This window comes from Vanessa cardui, chromosome 28 (assembly GCF_905220365.1).
Source record: "Vanessa cardui chromosome 28, ilVanCard2.1, whole genome shotgun sequence".
NCBI classification, from domain to species: domain Eukaryota; kingdom Metazoa; phylum Arthropoda; class Insecta; order Lepidoptera; family Nymphalidae; genus Vanessa; species Vanessa cardui.
In genome coordinates this window covers 3,177,127-3,195,714 of record NC_061150.1, presented here as the reverse complement: position 1 = coordinate 3,195,714, position 18,588 = coordinate 3,177,127, and the positions used below count along the sequence as shown (strand labels likewise).

Below are 18,588 nucleotides of genomic sequence, written 5' to 3'. Positions count from 1 at the left end.
ACCGACGATTTGTTGACTTATTATTATCTGTAATTCCGTAGAAATATTACGTATCATGTATAATTTCAAACACGAATGATTTTCTTAAAAAATTGTTTTGTTCCTCATTCAAAAATAGATAAAAAAAAATCTATTTATCTTATTTTTGAATTTGGAATCATTTCGAATTCGAGTTAAAATAAATAATGCCTTTGGAGATAGCATAAAATAATTTTACTGAAAAGAAAAAAAAATTAGTTAGAAACAACCAGTAAATTAATTTCCCTTACTGAGGTTTGAACCTAAGACCTTAGTCTACGGCAACAAGTTTCTAGGAACGCACGAAGAATGTACGTACCAATATGTCCAAATTACCAATAATAAAAAATGTGCATTTCACGTAGGCATAATAATATAGGTACTTTAAATTTCTAACCTGTCGGTTCCAAATGCAAACATCGAATCTCTATATAAGATACTCTGTATTAAATGTGGTTATTTTCGAGTCGTTTTTATTAAATAATTATCACAGATGCATATGGGCATTTTATAATTTAAAAAAATAATATTTAATTTACGGTAATAGAAATAGTTTTTTAAGCTATTATTTATCTTAGAATAACACCGCGGTCATTATAAGGTCAAAGCATAAATTTACATAAATGGCGCGAAATTATTACCTACGCGCCTGCGCATAAACTCTCTCTCTAATTCACCCGAACGCGTGTTTGTCGTACTATTACGTTAAGGTGACAACATATCAATAAATTATCTAGAAATTATGCTTAAGGTTGGCGGGGAGTATATGGGCCCCTTGATGGTAAGTGGTCACCACTGCCCATAGACAATGGCGTTATAAAAAACATTAACCATTCCTTACAACGCCAACGAGCCACCAACTTTGAAAACTACGAGTAAGATGGTACAACTTTGAGAACTAATAGTAAGCTAGTATATCCCTTGCGCCTGTAGTTACGCTGGCTCACTTACCTTTCAAACTGTAACCCAACAATACTATTGTAAGTACTGTTGTTTCGTGGTAGAATAATTGATGAGTCGTCACTAGACGACACCTAGTGTGACACGACTGAGGGATATACAGTTTTACCAAAGGCCTGAAATCATTAAAACATAACAGGTAGTAAAATTAACGTATTTATAGAGTTTGCGTGACTGCACCCTGTGAGCTAAGAAGGTTATAGCTTTAAAAAGTATTTTGTTCAATGGCTTCATTGTGAAAGCATAACCAACAAACATCAAAACATAGCCATTTTCGCATTTAAATAAATAGATTCTGTGACAGTAAAACGATCGCTTCCATATATATAAGCTACTACAGGTATGAGGTACAGACGAATATCCGTCAATTTGTTAAACAGTTATTGTAATTATAAAATATATTGCTTTTTTTTAAACTGGCAACTTAAATAGTGACAGATACTCGTCATGGCGGGAAAACTGATTCCATGTACTCCAATCCTTTTGGGAAGAAAAATCAAATTACAACAACATACAGAAAAGGTTCCAAAAACGTACTTAAATAAATTAATAAAAAGTAATTAATTCTATACCCTGTACAAGTGAGCTTGATCTTTTTGTCAGATGATGATTTCTGTTCGACATAACATAAAAAGTAATATGTTCATTATTCCAAATGAACATATTACTTAAATTAAAAAATTTAATCATGTTAGAAATTGTAAAAATATTAAAAGAAAAAACTAACATATAACATAAACGTCCCGAACGAAAAAAAAAGGGAAATGATTTAAATTAAGTTTTAAATAATAGAAGTTTTATTTTAAAATAAAATAAATATTCATAAATACTTAATTATTATTGTTGTGCCTAGAATTGCATTGTTTAATGTATCATAGAAACAGTACTCGCTGTAGAAATAACTTTATTTCGATAGTAACTAATACTCTTATTCATGTCCCCATGTGTAATGTAGCTTAATGTTTTTGTTTGTCTTTGATGTTTTCTCTTTGCCAGACTGTCAAACATGTTTTTTTAATAAACTTTACTGACTGCCGATTGGCTGTTTGTTTAGAATTTGAAATTAGACTACGAATAAAATAATATCCGTAATAATGTTAAATAATATATAAATCATATATCTTACAGGATGTTTATGAGATAATATTGAAGTGGAATTATAGCTATAAGTTTATATTTCGAGAGGTTTGATACTACGAATTGTCGTAATAAGTTATTGAGACACGCGAAATAGTGAATCGTTTTATGAATAATATATTTCTATACACTGAATAATAAGTTAAAAAGGATCAGTTGTGATATTTTGTAAACATGTCTTCGCTACGTGCATCTACCTCAACCCAAAAGGATTCCCAGTCTTCTAGTTTTACATATGAGAGCCGCGACAGAGTTATGCTCATGAAAAATCTTATCAACGAAACAAATAACATTGGTTTGTATTTATTTGAAATAGATAAAATTTAAATAATATGCATAATTTTGCTATAAGAACTTCCTAAAAAGTTTTATAGATAATAAATTTTAGATTACTTAGGAAAAGAATAGGCTATTTGACTGGTTTTTAAAATCCATTTTTTCTTATTTAACCTCTACGGTTAAGGAACCCAGTAAAAGTTATTTTTTTTATTTTTATTGAATTACTATTAAATTAATTAATGTTAAGCACTCAGTAAGCTTTGCTAAGATCTTAATAAATTTAAACTAGCAGCCTTAACCAGCATGAGTCATACAATTTGATAAATAGTACAAGAACAGAAATATCTTTGTACTATTTTTTCATACATACTCGGTATTAAGACCAACCCACTCAGAAATATACTTTAAACTAGGATTGTAGCAGTTGATGCTTTAACTGACTTAAATATAATATATAAAATGATACAAATTTATGGAAAAGAATATAGTTATATAGTATTTAAAGCATCTGAAACCAAAGAGTGCCTTTTATTTACTACATATATACTAGCAAATACTGTTGATCATGTATGCATCTACAAGATTAATATTTAATGTTTCACAAGTATAGATAGACTGCAAAATATTCCAAAATACATATGTATAGGTTATTTGGACTATAAATAATCGGCAATCTTTGCTATAGAACGATTTTCTTTTTAAGTTATATAAAATGTACATTTTAAGTATAAAGTTAGTACATACTTGCATTCTATTAGTTTGGTTTTAGTCAATTGTTATACCATATAATTACTTATTAATTATGTTATATACAGGGTTATTTGTAAAACATTAACAACCTCGCAGGGCTAGATTGAGAACATCATAAACAACAACTTTTGTTTTATGACTTTTCATAACTCATTAATTTTTACTTTCATACAAAATTAAAAATATTAAAATTGATTTCTCTAATGTTAAAAACTCTATACGGCAATGAAAAAAAAAACAGTTAAAATAGTCTGATTTTAGCTCCACCCACAAAATGGGCGGAGTTAACACGCTTGACTTGACGTAATTAACGCTTTGATGCGCCGTCGCAGTCTTACGCTTTGATGTGCCCGCGCAACGTGCTCTTATTGCTAATTTCAGTTTACAGTCCGTTGATTTCAGTTAATAAGTTCACTATGCCATATTCCAATATCGAATATACTGAAATGGTTCGCATTTTAGCGAAATGCGATGACAACGTTTCAGAAGCATGTCGTCAATATGCGATTAAATTTCCAAATGTGCCTACTCCAAGCCGCGTGACAATGCTAGCTGCCACACAGCGATTACGCGATTACGGCCAATTCCGTTCTCCTTTAAGAGATAGTGGTCGTCCGCCAAGGCGCACAGTTCAAGAGGAAGAAGACATCATGGAGTTCTTCGAAGCCAATCCAGCAGCGAGCACCAACGATGCAGCCCGGCGGTTTAATGTATCGCAATACTTCGCATGGAGTGTTGTACACAATGAAGGGAAATATCCCTTTCACCTTCTTCGCGTCCAAGAATTAAACGAACCCGATAAACCCGCGCGAGTTGCGTTTTGTAACTGGGTGCTAAACGAGAGGCCAACTATTTTATGGACTGACGAAGCAACATTTGGCAGAGTCGGTTTGTTCAATTCTCGCAATGAGCATTTGTGGTGCCATGAAAATCCACACAAAACTAGACCACATCATTTTCAACACCGATTTAGCGTCAATGTGTGGGCAGGAATTGTAAATTCAACTTTACTAGGCCCTGTCTTTTTGGAGCGACTCAATGGAGAAACATACCTACGTTTCCTCACTGAAACACTACCAGATTTAGAGGAAGATATACCCCTCGCTGATTTACGTGTTATGTATTATCAACATGACGGAGCGCCAGCGCATAATGCTCGCGAAGTCCGGAATTTTTTAAATAACAATTTTCCTGGTCGTTGGATTGGGCGCGGCGGACCTCGTGCCTGGCCCGCTAGGTCGCCGGATATCACGCCATTAGATTTTTATTTATGGGGACACGTCAAAACATTGGTGTATAGTGGACGTGAAATCACAAGCCGTGAAATGTTAGTGGAGAAAATCACTTGGGCTTTCGACCAGGTTAAGTCAAACTCACAAGTGCTATCGAGAGTGAATGAACAATTAATTTTTAGGTGTGGATTATGTGTAGGTTGTGAAGGTGACTACATAGAACAATATGTGCGGAATACACACAGACATCCCCGGGATTTAACCCTTAGAGGTACAATAGAATAAAATTTAATTTAAAATAAGCATCATTGTATAGGTTCACCAATACATTAACATAATTTCATTGTATGTTTCACATTCCTAAGCAAATATAAAAGCAAGCAAGTCAGTATCAATTAAGCGTTCAAACAGACAAGTCATTCTCATTACCTAAACGCGATACTCACAAACTAGCTGGTCTCCATAAAACTATCAATTCTAAATGGTGTGTGGTTCCAAACCCATACTATCATTTTATTATGTTTTTGTTTTATTTTTAATTTGTTAAAACAAAATCAATGAGCTAAAACTTAAGTTTGTCTTTTAACTTGAGAAGAATCTTTATACCCAGATCCTAATTCCATCGTGAAATCAGTTTAACAGAGTTAAGATCATATTTTTTAAGTTAATTGTATAATTCATATTTGCATTTTTTTTTGTAAATGAGGCAGTCAGAATAATAAAAATATTGCCCTTAGGTTTTTTTGTATAAAGTTTGTTCATAATAAATTGTAAAAAAAAACAATTGAATGTAAAATTTAACAAGAATGTAATAATATTAAGCATAAAAATTAAAGCTTATTAAATTAAGGTCTGTTTTTTGTTTAAAAAAAAATTATTTCAGTTCTTAATTTATTATACAAAAATATTATTATAACAAATTAGATGAAGAAAGGAATAAAAGATATTGAGTCATATTAATACAGTTACTAAATACCATAGGGACATACAATACCAAGATTAATAAAAAACAAGGCCTTTTGTGTATAATAAAATAATTTTATTATTCTTATGATTGATGTTCAATTGAGATTTTCCTCTGAAAATTTGCAGGAAGGTTTGATAGTTTCCTGGTCTAGCTCGCTTGAGGTACCCAATCCCAGCTGGTCTGATCAGCTCTTTGCCAGCATGGTTGATATACAACTTTTGATAAGTTGTCTACCTGTAGAGATTATGAGACTTATTAAAGAACAGAAGTTTACTGGATAGAAAATACAATCCATTCTGAAATATGTATTGTGGAATTCATAAAACAAACATTTCATCAGAGGCGTTGGATTGAATTCTAATTGCAATATTAGCAATACCAAAAAGTTACATATGCAAAATAAAAATAGTTTTATTTAAATGAGGACTTTACTTTCACATTTTAAATCTAAGCAAATACATCTGCTGCTATTCAATTCCAAACTAAAAGAAAATAAAAATAGTTAAATTACATGCTTAATAATTTAGTTAATTTTTTTGTCTTATCAATTCAAAAATAACATTATTAATTTATGCTTCCTCTAAGAATTTAATTTTACTTTGTATTAGTAATGTAAACTTATTTTACTAAAAGAAAGGAATACCAATAACAACCATAGGAAATAACAATAAAGAAAGCTGTTGAGCACAAAGATGAGCTTTCTCTTCAATATTTTTGTCAAGAGAATAGAAATTGTATGACATTTATAAAATTTTAAATAGATTGGTTTATTTAAAATTGTTTAAGGGAGATCAACAAGGTCTTGTACACATCTGTACAGAGGTGCAAAGTAACAGACAACATTTAATCTTGTATCACAAAATACGCAAAATTTTACATAGGTAACTTAGGTATAAAGAATGAATTAAATTTTCCACACTTTAATATTAAAAAATATCCCAACAAAAGATTACATTAAAAAATGTAAAACATAGCAGAGAAATAAACATACTTACTATTTAATTTCCTTTTAATTGTCTTATGGTGGAAAGAACTAAACTTTCAATTTGCAATGGTCAGTAGCAATGTCGCAAAATAGTAGTCCAACTAAAAGTAAGTTGCAAAAACTGTTAAATCTAAAACTAATGATTCATAAAACAAACTCGTAAAACAAGACCGAAAAGTTGCAAAAAAATGTAAACAAATACATAAATGTCACATTGCAGGGTTTAATTTTAATTTATCTTGATTGGATATAGGCAATGATACTAGACCATACAGCCTTGTCTTTACAGTAAGATTCTGATAGATGGATAGAAAAGATACCTACTATTTTGAAACTGAAAAATAATTTGTTTTGATAAAACTTATTTGTTTTTATTCTATTGTTGAATGTAAATTAATAACACTGACTCCTTTCTTCTCAAAAAAAAAATTTTAAAATGCACTTCTAATTCTTGGTTCTGGTAGCCGGAATTTCAAGTTGATGGCCTGTTTTTAATGTTTAATAGATTCGTGTGTCATATTACTTTATAGAAATAGTTAAATGTTGAATACATTAGTCATACACGTAAATTACGTACCTAGGCATCTAAACATGCCGTGTGCCTAAACAAAACGATTTAACCTTTTATCATTTTAATACGGTCAGTTTTATGCTTTGATAAGTAGGAGTATGAAGGCGTTGTGGTTTACCTATGTACCTACATAATGAGTCACGATTAATATTATTACGGCTTTTGATGGATAGGCCGGCCAGATCAAATGTTGACAAGTTTTTAATTTATTGTGATTATCGGATTTTAGTTATTGTTCGATTAAATAACTCATTAGTTTACCTTGAATAAGATAAATTAAAGTAAAGTAATAGTAGTACAAGCAGTTTTACTAAAAAAAAGATTAGGTATTGATAATAATCATATTGTCTTTTGTTCATAAATAATTAAATAGGTACCTTATTTTAACTTAGATTGTTAAAATTGAGAAATATTTTTTTTCTTGTTCGTAATTAACTTTCATTTAGCTTTATAGCTTTTTTTAAACGACTTAAAATTGCGGTTTTTAATTTGTCGGGACTTTTTTATGTAGGTAGGTATGTTACGGAATCTCAAAGACGGTTTGACCGATTATGAAAATTCTTTTTTATTTCAAAGTATACTTAACAGTCGGTCTCATTATCAGGAGTCGAGGATCCTATTATCAGATAGGATCCGGGAGATTAGGTACATAGTTTAAGAAAAGGTATAAAATAATAATTAACTTTACTACGTTATACGAATACCAAATAACTAAATAATCTTTTGCAAATTAATTAGTCAAGTGTTTAAATTGGAACATGAGACTGAACATCACTTTTTGCTCGGCACTTCAGAGTAAAAATTTCCGGGAATCCTAATTCCGGACGTAAACATAAAATACAAACATTCACACTATGATAAACATTCGTCATCGTAGCCACGAGAGGAACAAAATCTGTTACATCCTGCAAACATTTGCGCGTCGCTGTGTCAGTTAAACTGATAATACGAAGACGTATAGCGAAGCGTGTGGGCGGCGCGAAACCCTTCTACGCGCTTTCCGAAAACCGCTGGCCAATAGCGAGCCAGTCACGTGATTACGTTGAGGGTTTTTACTATTATTATTAAATATGAATGACGCAACACGGAAGGATATTGAAATGTTAGAGAGTGCAACAAAAACTTGGAAATGTTTTTTTGGAAAAAATATTTAGTTTTGTTCAAGGTCATAAAACAAAAGTTGTTATTTATGATGTTCTTAATCTAGCCCTGCGAGGTTGTTAATGTTTTACAAATAACCCTGTATATTGATATCCTTACTACAAATTTCTTTGAAATTCTAAAATAGAGATCTGCATGGCTGGTTTATTGTATATCTTCAAAGGCATACCATTAACTACATAATACATTAAAACTAATATACATTATTATACATATGTTAATACACAATTTACTCTTATTAATATAAATATTAGTATCGATTAAAAGGATTATTTTTAGTACTTTGCTTGGTTGGCTTTGTGCTAGCCCGTCTGGGTAGGTACCCACTCATCAGTTATTCTACCGCCAAATAACAGTACTCAGTATTGTCGTGTTCCAGTTTGAAGGGTGAGTGAGCCAGTGTAACAGGCACAAGGGACATAGCATCTTAGTTTCCACGGTTGGTGGCACATTGACAATGTAAGGAATAGTTAATATCTCTTAAAGCGTCATTGTCTATGGGTGATGATGACAACTTACCATCAGGTGGCCCATATGCTCGTCTGCCAACCTATACCATAAAAAATAAAATGTTTATGTGTTATAGGTCTCTGAATTCTTAACACAAGTTAAACATATGACTCTTATCAGTTCCTGATTGATTTTGAATCTGCAATTATTGATTAAGTTTCAAAGATACTAACTACAACTCAGGTAGGATTATTGCGTTGATATTGATTGTTCAAATTATACACATCGGATCAGATTCAATGGAATTTTAATAGAAAGTGTATCCTGATTGAACCCGGGATTAGTTTCAGATGAACAAACTCGATAGTTTTTATTACTATTAAATTATAATTTTATATGTAAACATTTTAACGACAAGTTTGGGTATTGGTGAACGATTTAACTTTGTTTTTTTATCTTACAGAAAATAAAACTGCAAATCCTATGGAGATGTTGGAAATGACCAAAGAGATAGTAAGAGAAGCAAATATATTGTTTTCGAACGGCAGCATAGAGGAGAGAGTTCTTCATCCCGGTAAAGATGTATTATATGTACAATACACTATATGTAATATTATTGGTTATATGTATAATGTATTGGTGAGTTAGAGTATGTATGGTCTCAAGGGTCATAACATCTTAGTTCTCAAGATTGGTGATGTATTATGATATAATAAATAAATAAATAAATATGAGACAACATCACATACATTACTCTGATCCCAATGTAAGTAGCTAAAGCACTTGTGTTATGGAAAATCAGAAGTAACGACGGCACCACAAACACCGAGACCTAAGACAATATAGAAAACTAATGATAATCTACATTGACTCGGTCGGGAATCGAACCCGGATACACAACCACGGAGGTCGTCAAATATAAGAAATAATTTATCTTTCTCGAGCACTTAAAGAATTAATCATAAATATCTATGAGCAATAGTGAACAAATACCGTGAGTTGATATATTCGCCAGTCCACCTGCCTGTGAGGTAATTTAGACTTTGTTCAAGCCACCATCTTATCTCATCATCACCTAGGTACCATCCACTCATCAGATACATTCTACCACCAAACAGAAATACAAAGTATCACTGTTATTTGGTATGAAGTCTGACTGCCCAGTGTAACTAAACACAAGTGTCTTATCATCTCAGCTGCTATAATATTTCTTAAAGTCCCATCGTCAGTGCGCGGTGGTGACCATCGAATTATAATAACAGTCTTGTCTGTTTGTCTTCAGCGGAGAATTTCCTAGATTCCCAATTGCTGAAAGCTTCCAGCGACGTAATCGTCCGTTGCTCCCAAGCGATCAGCAGTAACGTGAACAAGTATGACAAATTCGAGCTGGCTGATCACATCGTGAGTTTCTTTTTAGTATTACCCTAACAGCGTAGCAGTAAAGTGCCGAGATGATTGGGAGTTCAAAGGTCCCGGGCAAGTACCACTGAATATTCATGTACTTAATTTGTGAAATAAAACATCCTGAGGAAACCTGCATGTGTCTAATTTCACAGAAATTCTGCCACATGTGCTTTCCAACCACGCGCATTGGAACAGCGTGGTGTAATATGTTCCAAACCTTAGGCCTTAGCCCAGCAGTGGAAATTTAGAGACTGTTGATGATGATGTTGATGTAACAGTAATCCCACGTGATTTGAAAATGACGATTCAGAGTTCAAAATGTATGTCACGCAATGATGTTCTAGTAAACAGATATGTTATTAACGCGCAAAAAGTGAAGACTAGAAAACGTCTTAATTGAGACGTTTGCCTTTAATTGTTATACGTAGTAATACGTTACAATACATCGTAATTACGTAGTAATACGTTTTGCGTAATTAAAACATCTAGTTATCCCTTTTACTTATTGTTTTTATCAAGCTATCTTTTTTACTTTTAACGAAATGTAAAAATAAACTAAAACAAACGGTCCCCGGCGCGGCACACTTTTTTCTGTTGTTTAGCACCAATGCACCAACCTTTGGACCTAAGTTGTTATGTTACGTGTAATAGTTACATTTACACCGATTCGGAAGGGCCGTTGGAATTACAAGAGTATGTACTCATTGTGATAATTACGTTAAACCTCCTAATGGACATTTTCGAAGTATTGGTGAAAAGAGTTTAGTAATAACCTCCCAGAGACGGAACGAGGACTTTTGGGAGTTCTCGTTCCCCCTGGAGGCGCCAGCCGTGGCGTTCCTGTACGGCACGTTCGCGCCCACGCCGCTGCCGCCGCGCGCGCCCCGCGCCGTCGCGCGCCGCGCGCCGCAGCGCCAGCCGCTGGCCGCCGCCAAGGCGCCGCTGAAGCCCGCCAAGTGAGTGCCAACCGCACCTGACCTGCCTCTGTAGACACTTAGTGTAGAATAGAATAGAATCCTACTACTATTATAAAGGCGAAAGTTTGTATGTATGGATGTATGGATGTTTGTTACTCTTTCACGTAAAAACTACTGAATGGATTTGAATGAAACTTTACCACAATATAGCTTATACATCAGAATAACACATAGGCTACAATTTTTGAGGTTTCTAATGCGAGGTCGTAAAAATACACAATTTTTGCGCTTACATTGCAAATGCTGACTGAATCCTACAAGATAGATCAAAACAATGTACTACAGTATTGTACAACTTAAAAAGGTCTACAAAAAAGTCCGTGATGGTATATGTTTATCTCTTATGAATAACCCACAATAACCATTTTTTATCCTTTACTTTGTACGAGAAATAATGGCTTATTTACGAAGCGATTTTAAGCGATTACTAGACTAGACGGGACGAACCTGAAGTCCACGCGAACGAAGTCGCGGGCAAAAGCTAGTAGAATATATTGATTTGAAACACAGGCACAGGTATTACAATAAAGAAGGAACAAGAGAAACAAAAAAACTAACTAAAACTAAGACAATAAATCCAAAAACAATTATGTGCGTAGACATGTACGCATGGAATGCAAATATGCCGTGTCCCAAACAGACGGACCATTCAGCGAAATATGGGTCCCAAATAAAACCCAATGCTGATTTTCAATGGTCACCTTATTGACGTATTCATCGCTGTGACGGGCAGCGACAAAGATATCGAATTAACATAATAATAATTACGTGAATTAAAATTAAAAAGGAGACTGATATGTGTAAAAGACGAGGGTCACTTGATGGAATGAGACTTCCATCGCTCGTGGAACTTACCTTTTGGAAATTAGTAGACTCTTTTGGTGATGCCAACTCGGGGGTCTCTTGTCCAAAAACAGGAATTGAGAATGTTTTTTAGTGGGGAAATTAACAAAAGAAAAGGAGCATTAAAATGCAGAGTCGAGAAGACTACGAAGGATATATTATAGTGAATAACTTTGTTATGCCATATATATTAAAAATTTCAGCATGTTACAGAAAATTTGTCAAAAGAAAATCCCCTATAATATTCAATTGCAGTATTGTACCGTATAATATCTGTCAATCCTAAAAGGCCTGCAATGCACCTACAAGGCAGATGTTGCAATTTCTATGTATGGTGGCAATGACTTTCCATCAAGTGCTCTTCCAGCTAGATTTTTCCATATAACATAACATAAAACTCCTCCAGTGTAGCCGAGCAAGAGGAGAGCACGGAAGCAGCAGAGAGCCTGCACCGCTCCCTGAAGAAGATCTGCAAGGACGGTCCCTACAGCTACTTCCACGTGGTCCTGGACCCGACCAGCTTCAGCCGCTCCGTGGAGAACATCTATCACCTATCGTTCCTCACGCGAACCGGACGAGCCTCCGTCTATTTGGGTGAGTTTATTTTTATTGCCAAGATAAGTTGATTTAGTGGTTTTTGATCAACCTGTGTAGTGCGACCGGAATGGCCGGATACAAAACTATTCACATTTTGTTCATTGTTCATTAATTAATGAAAGTCAACAAATCTTTTTATGATATGATTTTTTTAGAAAAGTTTTCTAGAAAATACATATTATAAAAATTCCCAAAGCGGTAGCGCATTGGTGATGTAAGGAATGGTTAAAACTGGTGAAGTGGGCATTTGCCATTAGATGGCATTCTGGTCCACTTCTGGTAATAAATATCCCACTACAGAGCTAAGGCCTCATCTCCCTTTGAGGAGAAGGTTTGGAACATATTCCACCACCCTGTTCCAAATTTGACAGGGACAAATTTCATCACGATATTTTCCTTCACCGCTGAGCACGATATGAATTATAAATACTAATTAAGCACATGAATATTCATGTTATTGCATGCTTGGGTTTGAACCCGCAATCATCGGTTAAGATGTCTCTCTGTTATCCTTATACTACACACCAACCTAACCTAACATTCCCTCATCGGATAAATATGAATCTTTAAGCCTATTTACTTAGTGGTAGGGCTTTGTGCAAGCCCGTCTGGGTAGGTACCACCCACTCATCAGTTATTCTACCGCCAAACAACAGTACTCATTATTGTTGTGTTCCGGTTTGAAGGGTGAGTGAGCCAGTGTAGCTATAGGCACAAGGGACATAGCATCTTAGTTCCCAAGGTTGGTGGCGCATTGACGATGTAAGGAATAGTTAATATTTCTTACAGCGTCGTTGTCTATGGGTGTTGGTGACCACTTACCATCAGGTCGCCATATGAAATAATGTTGTGCTGTTCTCCAGATGAGGCAACTGGTGTGCCCCTCGTCGACATGCTGTCTCACCACAAGCGGCGTCGGCTCGAGAACCTGTCGGAGAAGCAGTTCATCGTATCCTTGGACATGGAGCGGTGGAGGGTGAGTGCTGTTCCAAGAGCTTTATTAGTTCTTTTCTTTAGGGCCTGGTGGTAAGTGGTCATCAACGCCCGTAGACGCTAGAATGGCGCTGGAAGAAATATTAAATTCGCTCGTGTTTTTTGGGTTTGGATGTCATGCAAGTCATGTTAGGCAGGAAGTTCGAGAGGAAGGTTTTTGTATATAACACATGGACAAAATAGTAATGACTTATAATAGGCTATTTGACAATGCGAAAAAATAAATTGTGAATTATTGTAATCAGTGTATATTATGAGTTTAAAATGGTTATTTACTAACGAAAGTTGAAAATAATACTTAATTTATTCAAAAATCAATTAATAAAAATGCATTTTTTCAAACGTTTGTCACGTGACACAAAACGCTCCTGATTGGCCGGGCTTATGATTATGTCACTTTGTTGTAAACCTTGCTTTTGTACTATATGTACCACAGATTAAAATACAGCAAAGTGACGTCACCGACCCCATTGCAGCGCCATATTTTCCAAGTAGCGTTTTCGCGCGTTATTTAAATATGGAATTTTTAATATGATATTTTTCGGTAAATATGTACTAGAAATAAAAAAATCAACTTTTACTGGGTTCCTTAACCTCTACTAAATAATATAAAATGGATTTTTAAAAACCAGTCAAATAGCCTATTTGTAAGTCTAGTTTGTAATAGAAAAGACATTTTTTGTATAAGATGGGGTGTGAAGTTGTCTTTTTTTCTATATCGACACCTGATTGGCGGTTTATCGAGCAACTTCACTGTGTGGCTGTCAGGTCACGCTGTACGCACGCCTTAACAAATCACTTGACATTCTATGCAAATATTATAAATGTGAAAGTAACTGGCTGTCGCCCTCTCACGACCGAACCGCTGAACCGAATTTGATGAAATTGATTATGAAGTAACTACAAGAAAGGACATGGGTATTTTTTATTCCTAACACATGACAACCATCTCCTAAAACGCCCCCTGAAAGTGAAGCCGCGGACGGTTACTAGTTTTCCTCAACGCTAAAAGAAATGTGACTTTAAAAAATAAATCGGTAAGATATTCAGTACATCTTTTCTTCACAGAAGATCTATGTAATCACTATTTTAATGATAGTATACAGGCTGTTTATTTAAATCGGCAGTATTTTTTTTATTAATGGTAATTTTTTGTTGCAGGATTTAATAGAAGCGTTCGACATTAAAGAAGCCATATTAACAAAGTTTTGATATTGACATTATACACATATAATAACATGGTGTTTTTTTAACGCATACGTAGAAAGCCTCTGAAATATTTTTACACGAAATCTGTATCATTATATTCAGCCTGTTTCAGAGCCAAAAAGCTTGTATTGGTGTCGATCTTGACCCGACGTCGAGTTGAGTTAGCCCAGTGGTTAGAACGCGTGCATCTTAACCGATGACCACGGGTTCAAACCCAGGCAAACACCACTGAATATTCATGTGCTTAATTTATGTTTATAATTCGTCTCGTGCTCGGCTGTGAAGAAAAACATCGTCAGGGTCATTTCATCGAAATTCTGCCACATGTGAATTCCACTAAACCGCATTGAAACAGGATGGTGGAATATGTTCCAAACCCTCTCCTTAATGGAAGAGAAGTCCTTAGCCCAGACGTGGGAAATTTACAGACTGTTACTTTACTTTACTTCTGTACCATTATATTTAGCGCCAATAATTTCAGAGCAAAGAGTTAAAGCTTGTATTGGCATCGATCTTGACCCGACTAAGGGCTTGAACGAAACCTCAAGATCTGCAGATTTATAATGGTTATTTATTTATTAGAACCGTAACCAATACTTAAAAGCATGCTAATCAAGGATGCCCGTAAATTTAACATTGGATATCCGGAATCTAAGGTGGCCTGAGCAGGATTGGAAATTCTTGCTCATTTAACCAAGTTTTTACTATTTTCGATTATTTATTGTCTGTTTGGGGTCATCGACCTCCTGGAACTTTAAACAGATGTGCCTAAAGAATATTGCCGTACATCCCATCCATTTTTCCTTCGATTTTCCCAATGATCCAACGGGTATCTTCTATTTCCCAATCCCATTTTCGATTATTTGTGCTGTGTCTATTATTTTTGGTCTCATATCTCCAAATAACTCTCATCCCATCATATTAAGTCCAGTTAAAGTATTTACATGGAAATTTATATATCTTTGATATCTTAGTAAGAAGATGTTTTTTCTTCTCAATAACAGTATATTTGCTTTGTATAACGCCCGACAAACAGTCCACTTACTTACTGACATTCCACCTGTAATATATTTTTTTGACCATATGGGCCACCTGATGGTAAGTGGTCACCAAAACCCATAGACAATGACGCTGTAAGAAATATTAACTATTCTTTACATCGTCAATGTGCCACTGACCTTGGGAACTAAGATGCAATGTCCCTTGTGCCTGTAGTTACACTGGCTCTCACCCTTCAAACCGGAACACAATAATACTGAGTACTGTTATTTGGCGATAGAATATCTGAAGAGTGGGTGGTACCTACCTAGACGGGCTAGCACAAAGCTCTACCACCAAGTAATATACACTGATTCTGACAAACTATGCTTTAGATTATTATGAACGTATGCGTATACACCGCCATCCAAAATATCGTTTCTTACTTGTAGTAATGAGTATAGTTTGATAGTTGAAATTGCAGTGCTTGCTCTTCACTGCGAATCCAGGTTTCAGTTAGCAGAATAATGTGCACTCTGTTGGGTATTGCTTGTAGGATACATTTAAGTTCGTCGAATTTTCCATCTTTTCGTATACTTCGGGCGTATTAATACCTGTTGACTTCCAGGCAGGATATATTAATTTAAATAATTGTATTAACTAACATGACTGTATTTATTTTAAATGTTGAAAAAGAGTAACTACTGAGTTTCTTGCTGGTTCTTCTCGGTAGAATCTACTTTCCAAACCGGTGGTAGCTTCACTTGATTGTTAAATGACGATTCAAAAGTGCTTGTAAAAGCCCACTTGAATAAAGTATATTTTGATTTTGATTTTTGATTTTGTTGAGGTATAGGAAAGTAAAGCGAGATTTTTTGGTTGGCAAACCCTGGTAACTGTCTAATAGCTCATAAGTATTACTGTTTTCGTTAGATGTATTGATTATTGTGTTTACTGTGTGTAGTTTATTGTTATTTTTACGATGGTGTTCCATTAACATACTTGATTGTAAGATCAGTCCCACCTTTTTCTTGACGTCGCTTTAGTTCTTCTCTTAGGTTTTTCATATCCTGAGTCGGTGTTTGGTCTGAAAATATTTTTAAGCCATCTTGTAATTTATTTATTTCTCCTTTTCTACCATCACGGCCTCTGGTATGTAGATGAACAGTTGATGTAGATGCGGTAGGAATTTATATATGTATGTTATTATTCAATTTTTTTAACAATATGTGAGTGTATTTGAGCCATATTTATAAATAACGAAATATTTCTTGCTTTCTGGTATATATCTGGCAATTGACAAAATCCTTATATTTCTATAATTATAATCTGTTTTTTCTGTATGTTTGATAGCAACAATATTTTCTCCTGATATGGTTTCGTTCCATTTTCATATTAATAAATAAATAAATAAATATGAGACAACATCACATACATTACTCTGATCCCAATGTAAGTAGCTTAAGCACTTGTGTTATGGAAATCAGAAGTAACGACGGTACCACAAACACCCAGACCCAAGACAACGTAGAAAACTAATGGTAATCTACATCGACTCGACCGGGAATCGAACCCGGGACCTCAGAGTGGCGTACCCATGAAAACCGGTGTACACACCACTCGACCATGGAGGTCGTCAAAATATTCGAACTTCGATTCAACCTTTCAACTGCTTTTATTTGACTCAGCGTGATTTATTTCGCTTTCAGACTAAAAAGCTCCTAGTGATACTGACTAGGCGTTTCAATTCGTCGTTTTTTGGGCATTGTTTGAAATTCCCTTTTATTTTTCATTGTGTCAACACTGCACTATTTTACTGATCGCGCTATATGAATTAAACTTCCATGCTCTTGAAACCTCACTCTATTGACTCGCATACAGTATTAATATGTAAATAATTTGTGCAAAACGTTGATGTTTTGGCACAATTTGAAAGACTAGTAATTCCATCTATACAATTATAATAGGTTGGGGAAAAAGTTTCTTCGTATTTTATATGAAAATTCAAAAAGTGTTTTTTATAGTTTATTTACATTTGACTAAAGTATGTAGGTGCCATTTTGTTCCATAACTTTTTGCCATCTTGTTGGTAGTGACATGATCCCATTGCTGTAAAAATTTTGGGGCTCCTGATCGAAAAACTGCGACAAGTGGTTTTGGCAGTCCTCTCGTGATGTTAACCTGACACTGCCTAAGGAATTCCGCAGAGACCGAAACAGATGAAAATCTGAAATTGTTCGCAATACAGTTCTGAATCGATGGTCCTGCCGGGCGGTAACAGCTCACAATGAATGATGCCCTTCCAATCCCACCATACACACAGCATTACCTTGTTGCGAGTTAATCCGGGTTTTGCCACAGTCTGTGAAGCTTGACCGGCCTTTGACCACGATCTTTTTCGCACGTTCTTGTCGTATGTGATCCACTTTTCATCACCAGTTATCAGCTTCTTCAAAAATGGTTCAGTTTCATTACGTCGTAATAAAGAATCACAAATGAGTACACGGTTCATTAGGTTTCTTTCAGTGAGTTCAGGAGGCACCCATATATCGAGCTTTTTTGTGTACCCAGCTTTATTCAAATGAGTCAAAACCGTTTTGTGGTCAATTGCCAGTTCTTCAGCTACATTGTAACTACTTATATGCCGATCTTGCTCCACTTTTTCAAAAATGGCATCAATTTTGTCCGTAACAGGGCGACCAGAGCGAGATGCATCTTTGATATCAAAATTTCCGACTTGAAAACGCTTAAACCAAACTTGCGCTACTCTCACAGATACTGCATTAGGTCCATAAACATCACAAATTTTTTTCGAGGCTTGAGTTGCATTTTTACCTTTTTTATAGTAAAATTTGAAAATGTATCGAATTTCTTCTTTAGATTCACTCATTTTAACAACAACAAAAACAAATGAAAATCACACAAATTCCTAATTTGAATTTGGAAGTGCCTTCTTTAAAATTAAAACTTTTTAATGATACCAAAACCAGCCAGATAGATACAAATGGTATAGCCAAAGAGATTTTATTACAAGTTCATACATACTATATGCGAAAAGACTTTTTCCCCAACCTAAT

At 34.7% G+C, this 18,588-nt stretch overlaps 1 protein-coding gene across 1 annotated transcript; it reads left to right on the top strand.

Annotated features, from left to right (window-relative positions):
• Positions 1–1,997: 1,997 nt before the first annotated feature.
• Positions 1,998–14,563, top strand: LOC124541473 (EP300-interacting inhibitor of differentiation 3-like). Its single transcript, XM_047119386.1, has 7 exons — positions 1,998–2,410; positions 8,974–9,084; positions 9,793–9,911; positions 10,695–10,870; positions 12,141–12,328; positions 13,195–13,307; positions 14,486–14,563. Exons 1-7 carry the CDS (start codon positions 2,290–2,292, stop codon positions 14,534–14,536), a joined length of 879 nt encoding a protein of 292 aa, XP_046975342.1. The 5' UTR covers positions 1,998–2,289; the 3' UTR covers positions 14,537–14,563.
• Positions 14,564–18,588: the final 4,025 nt, after the last annotated feature.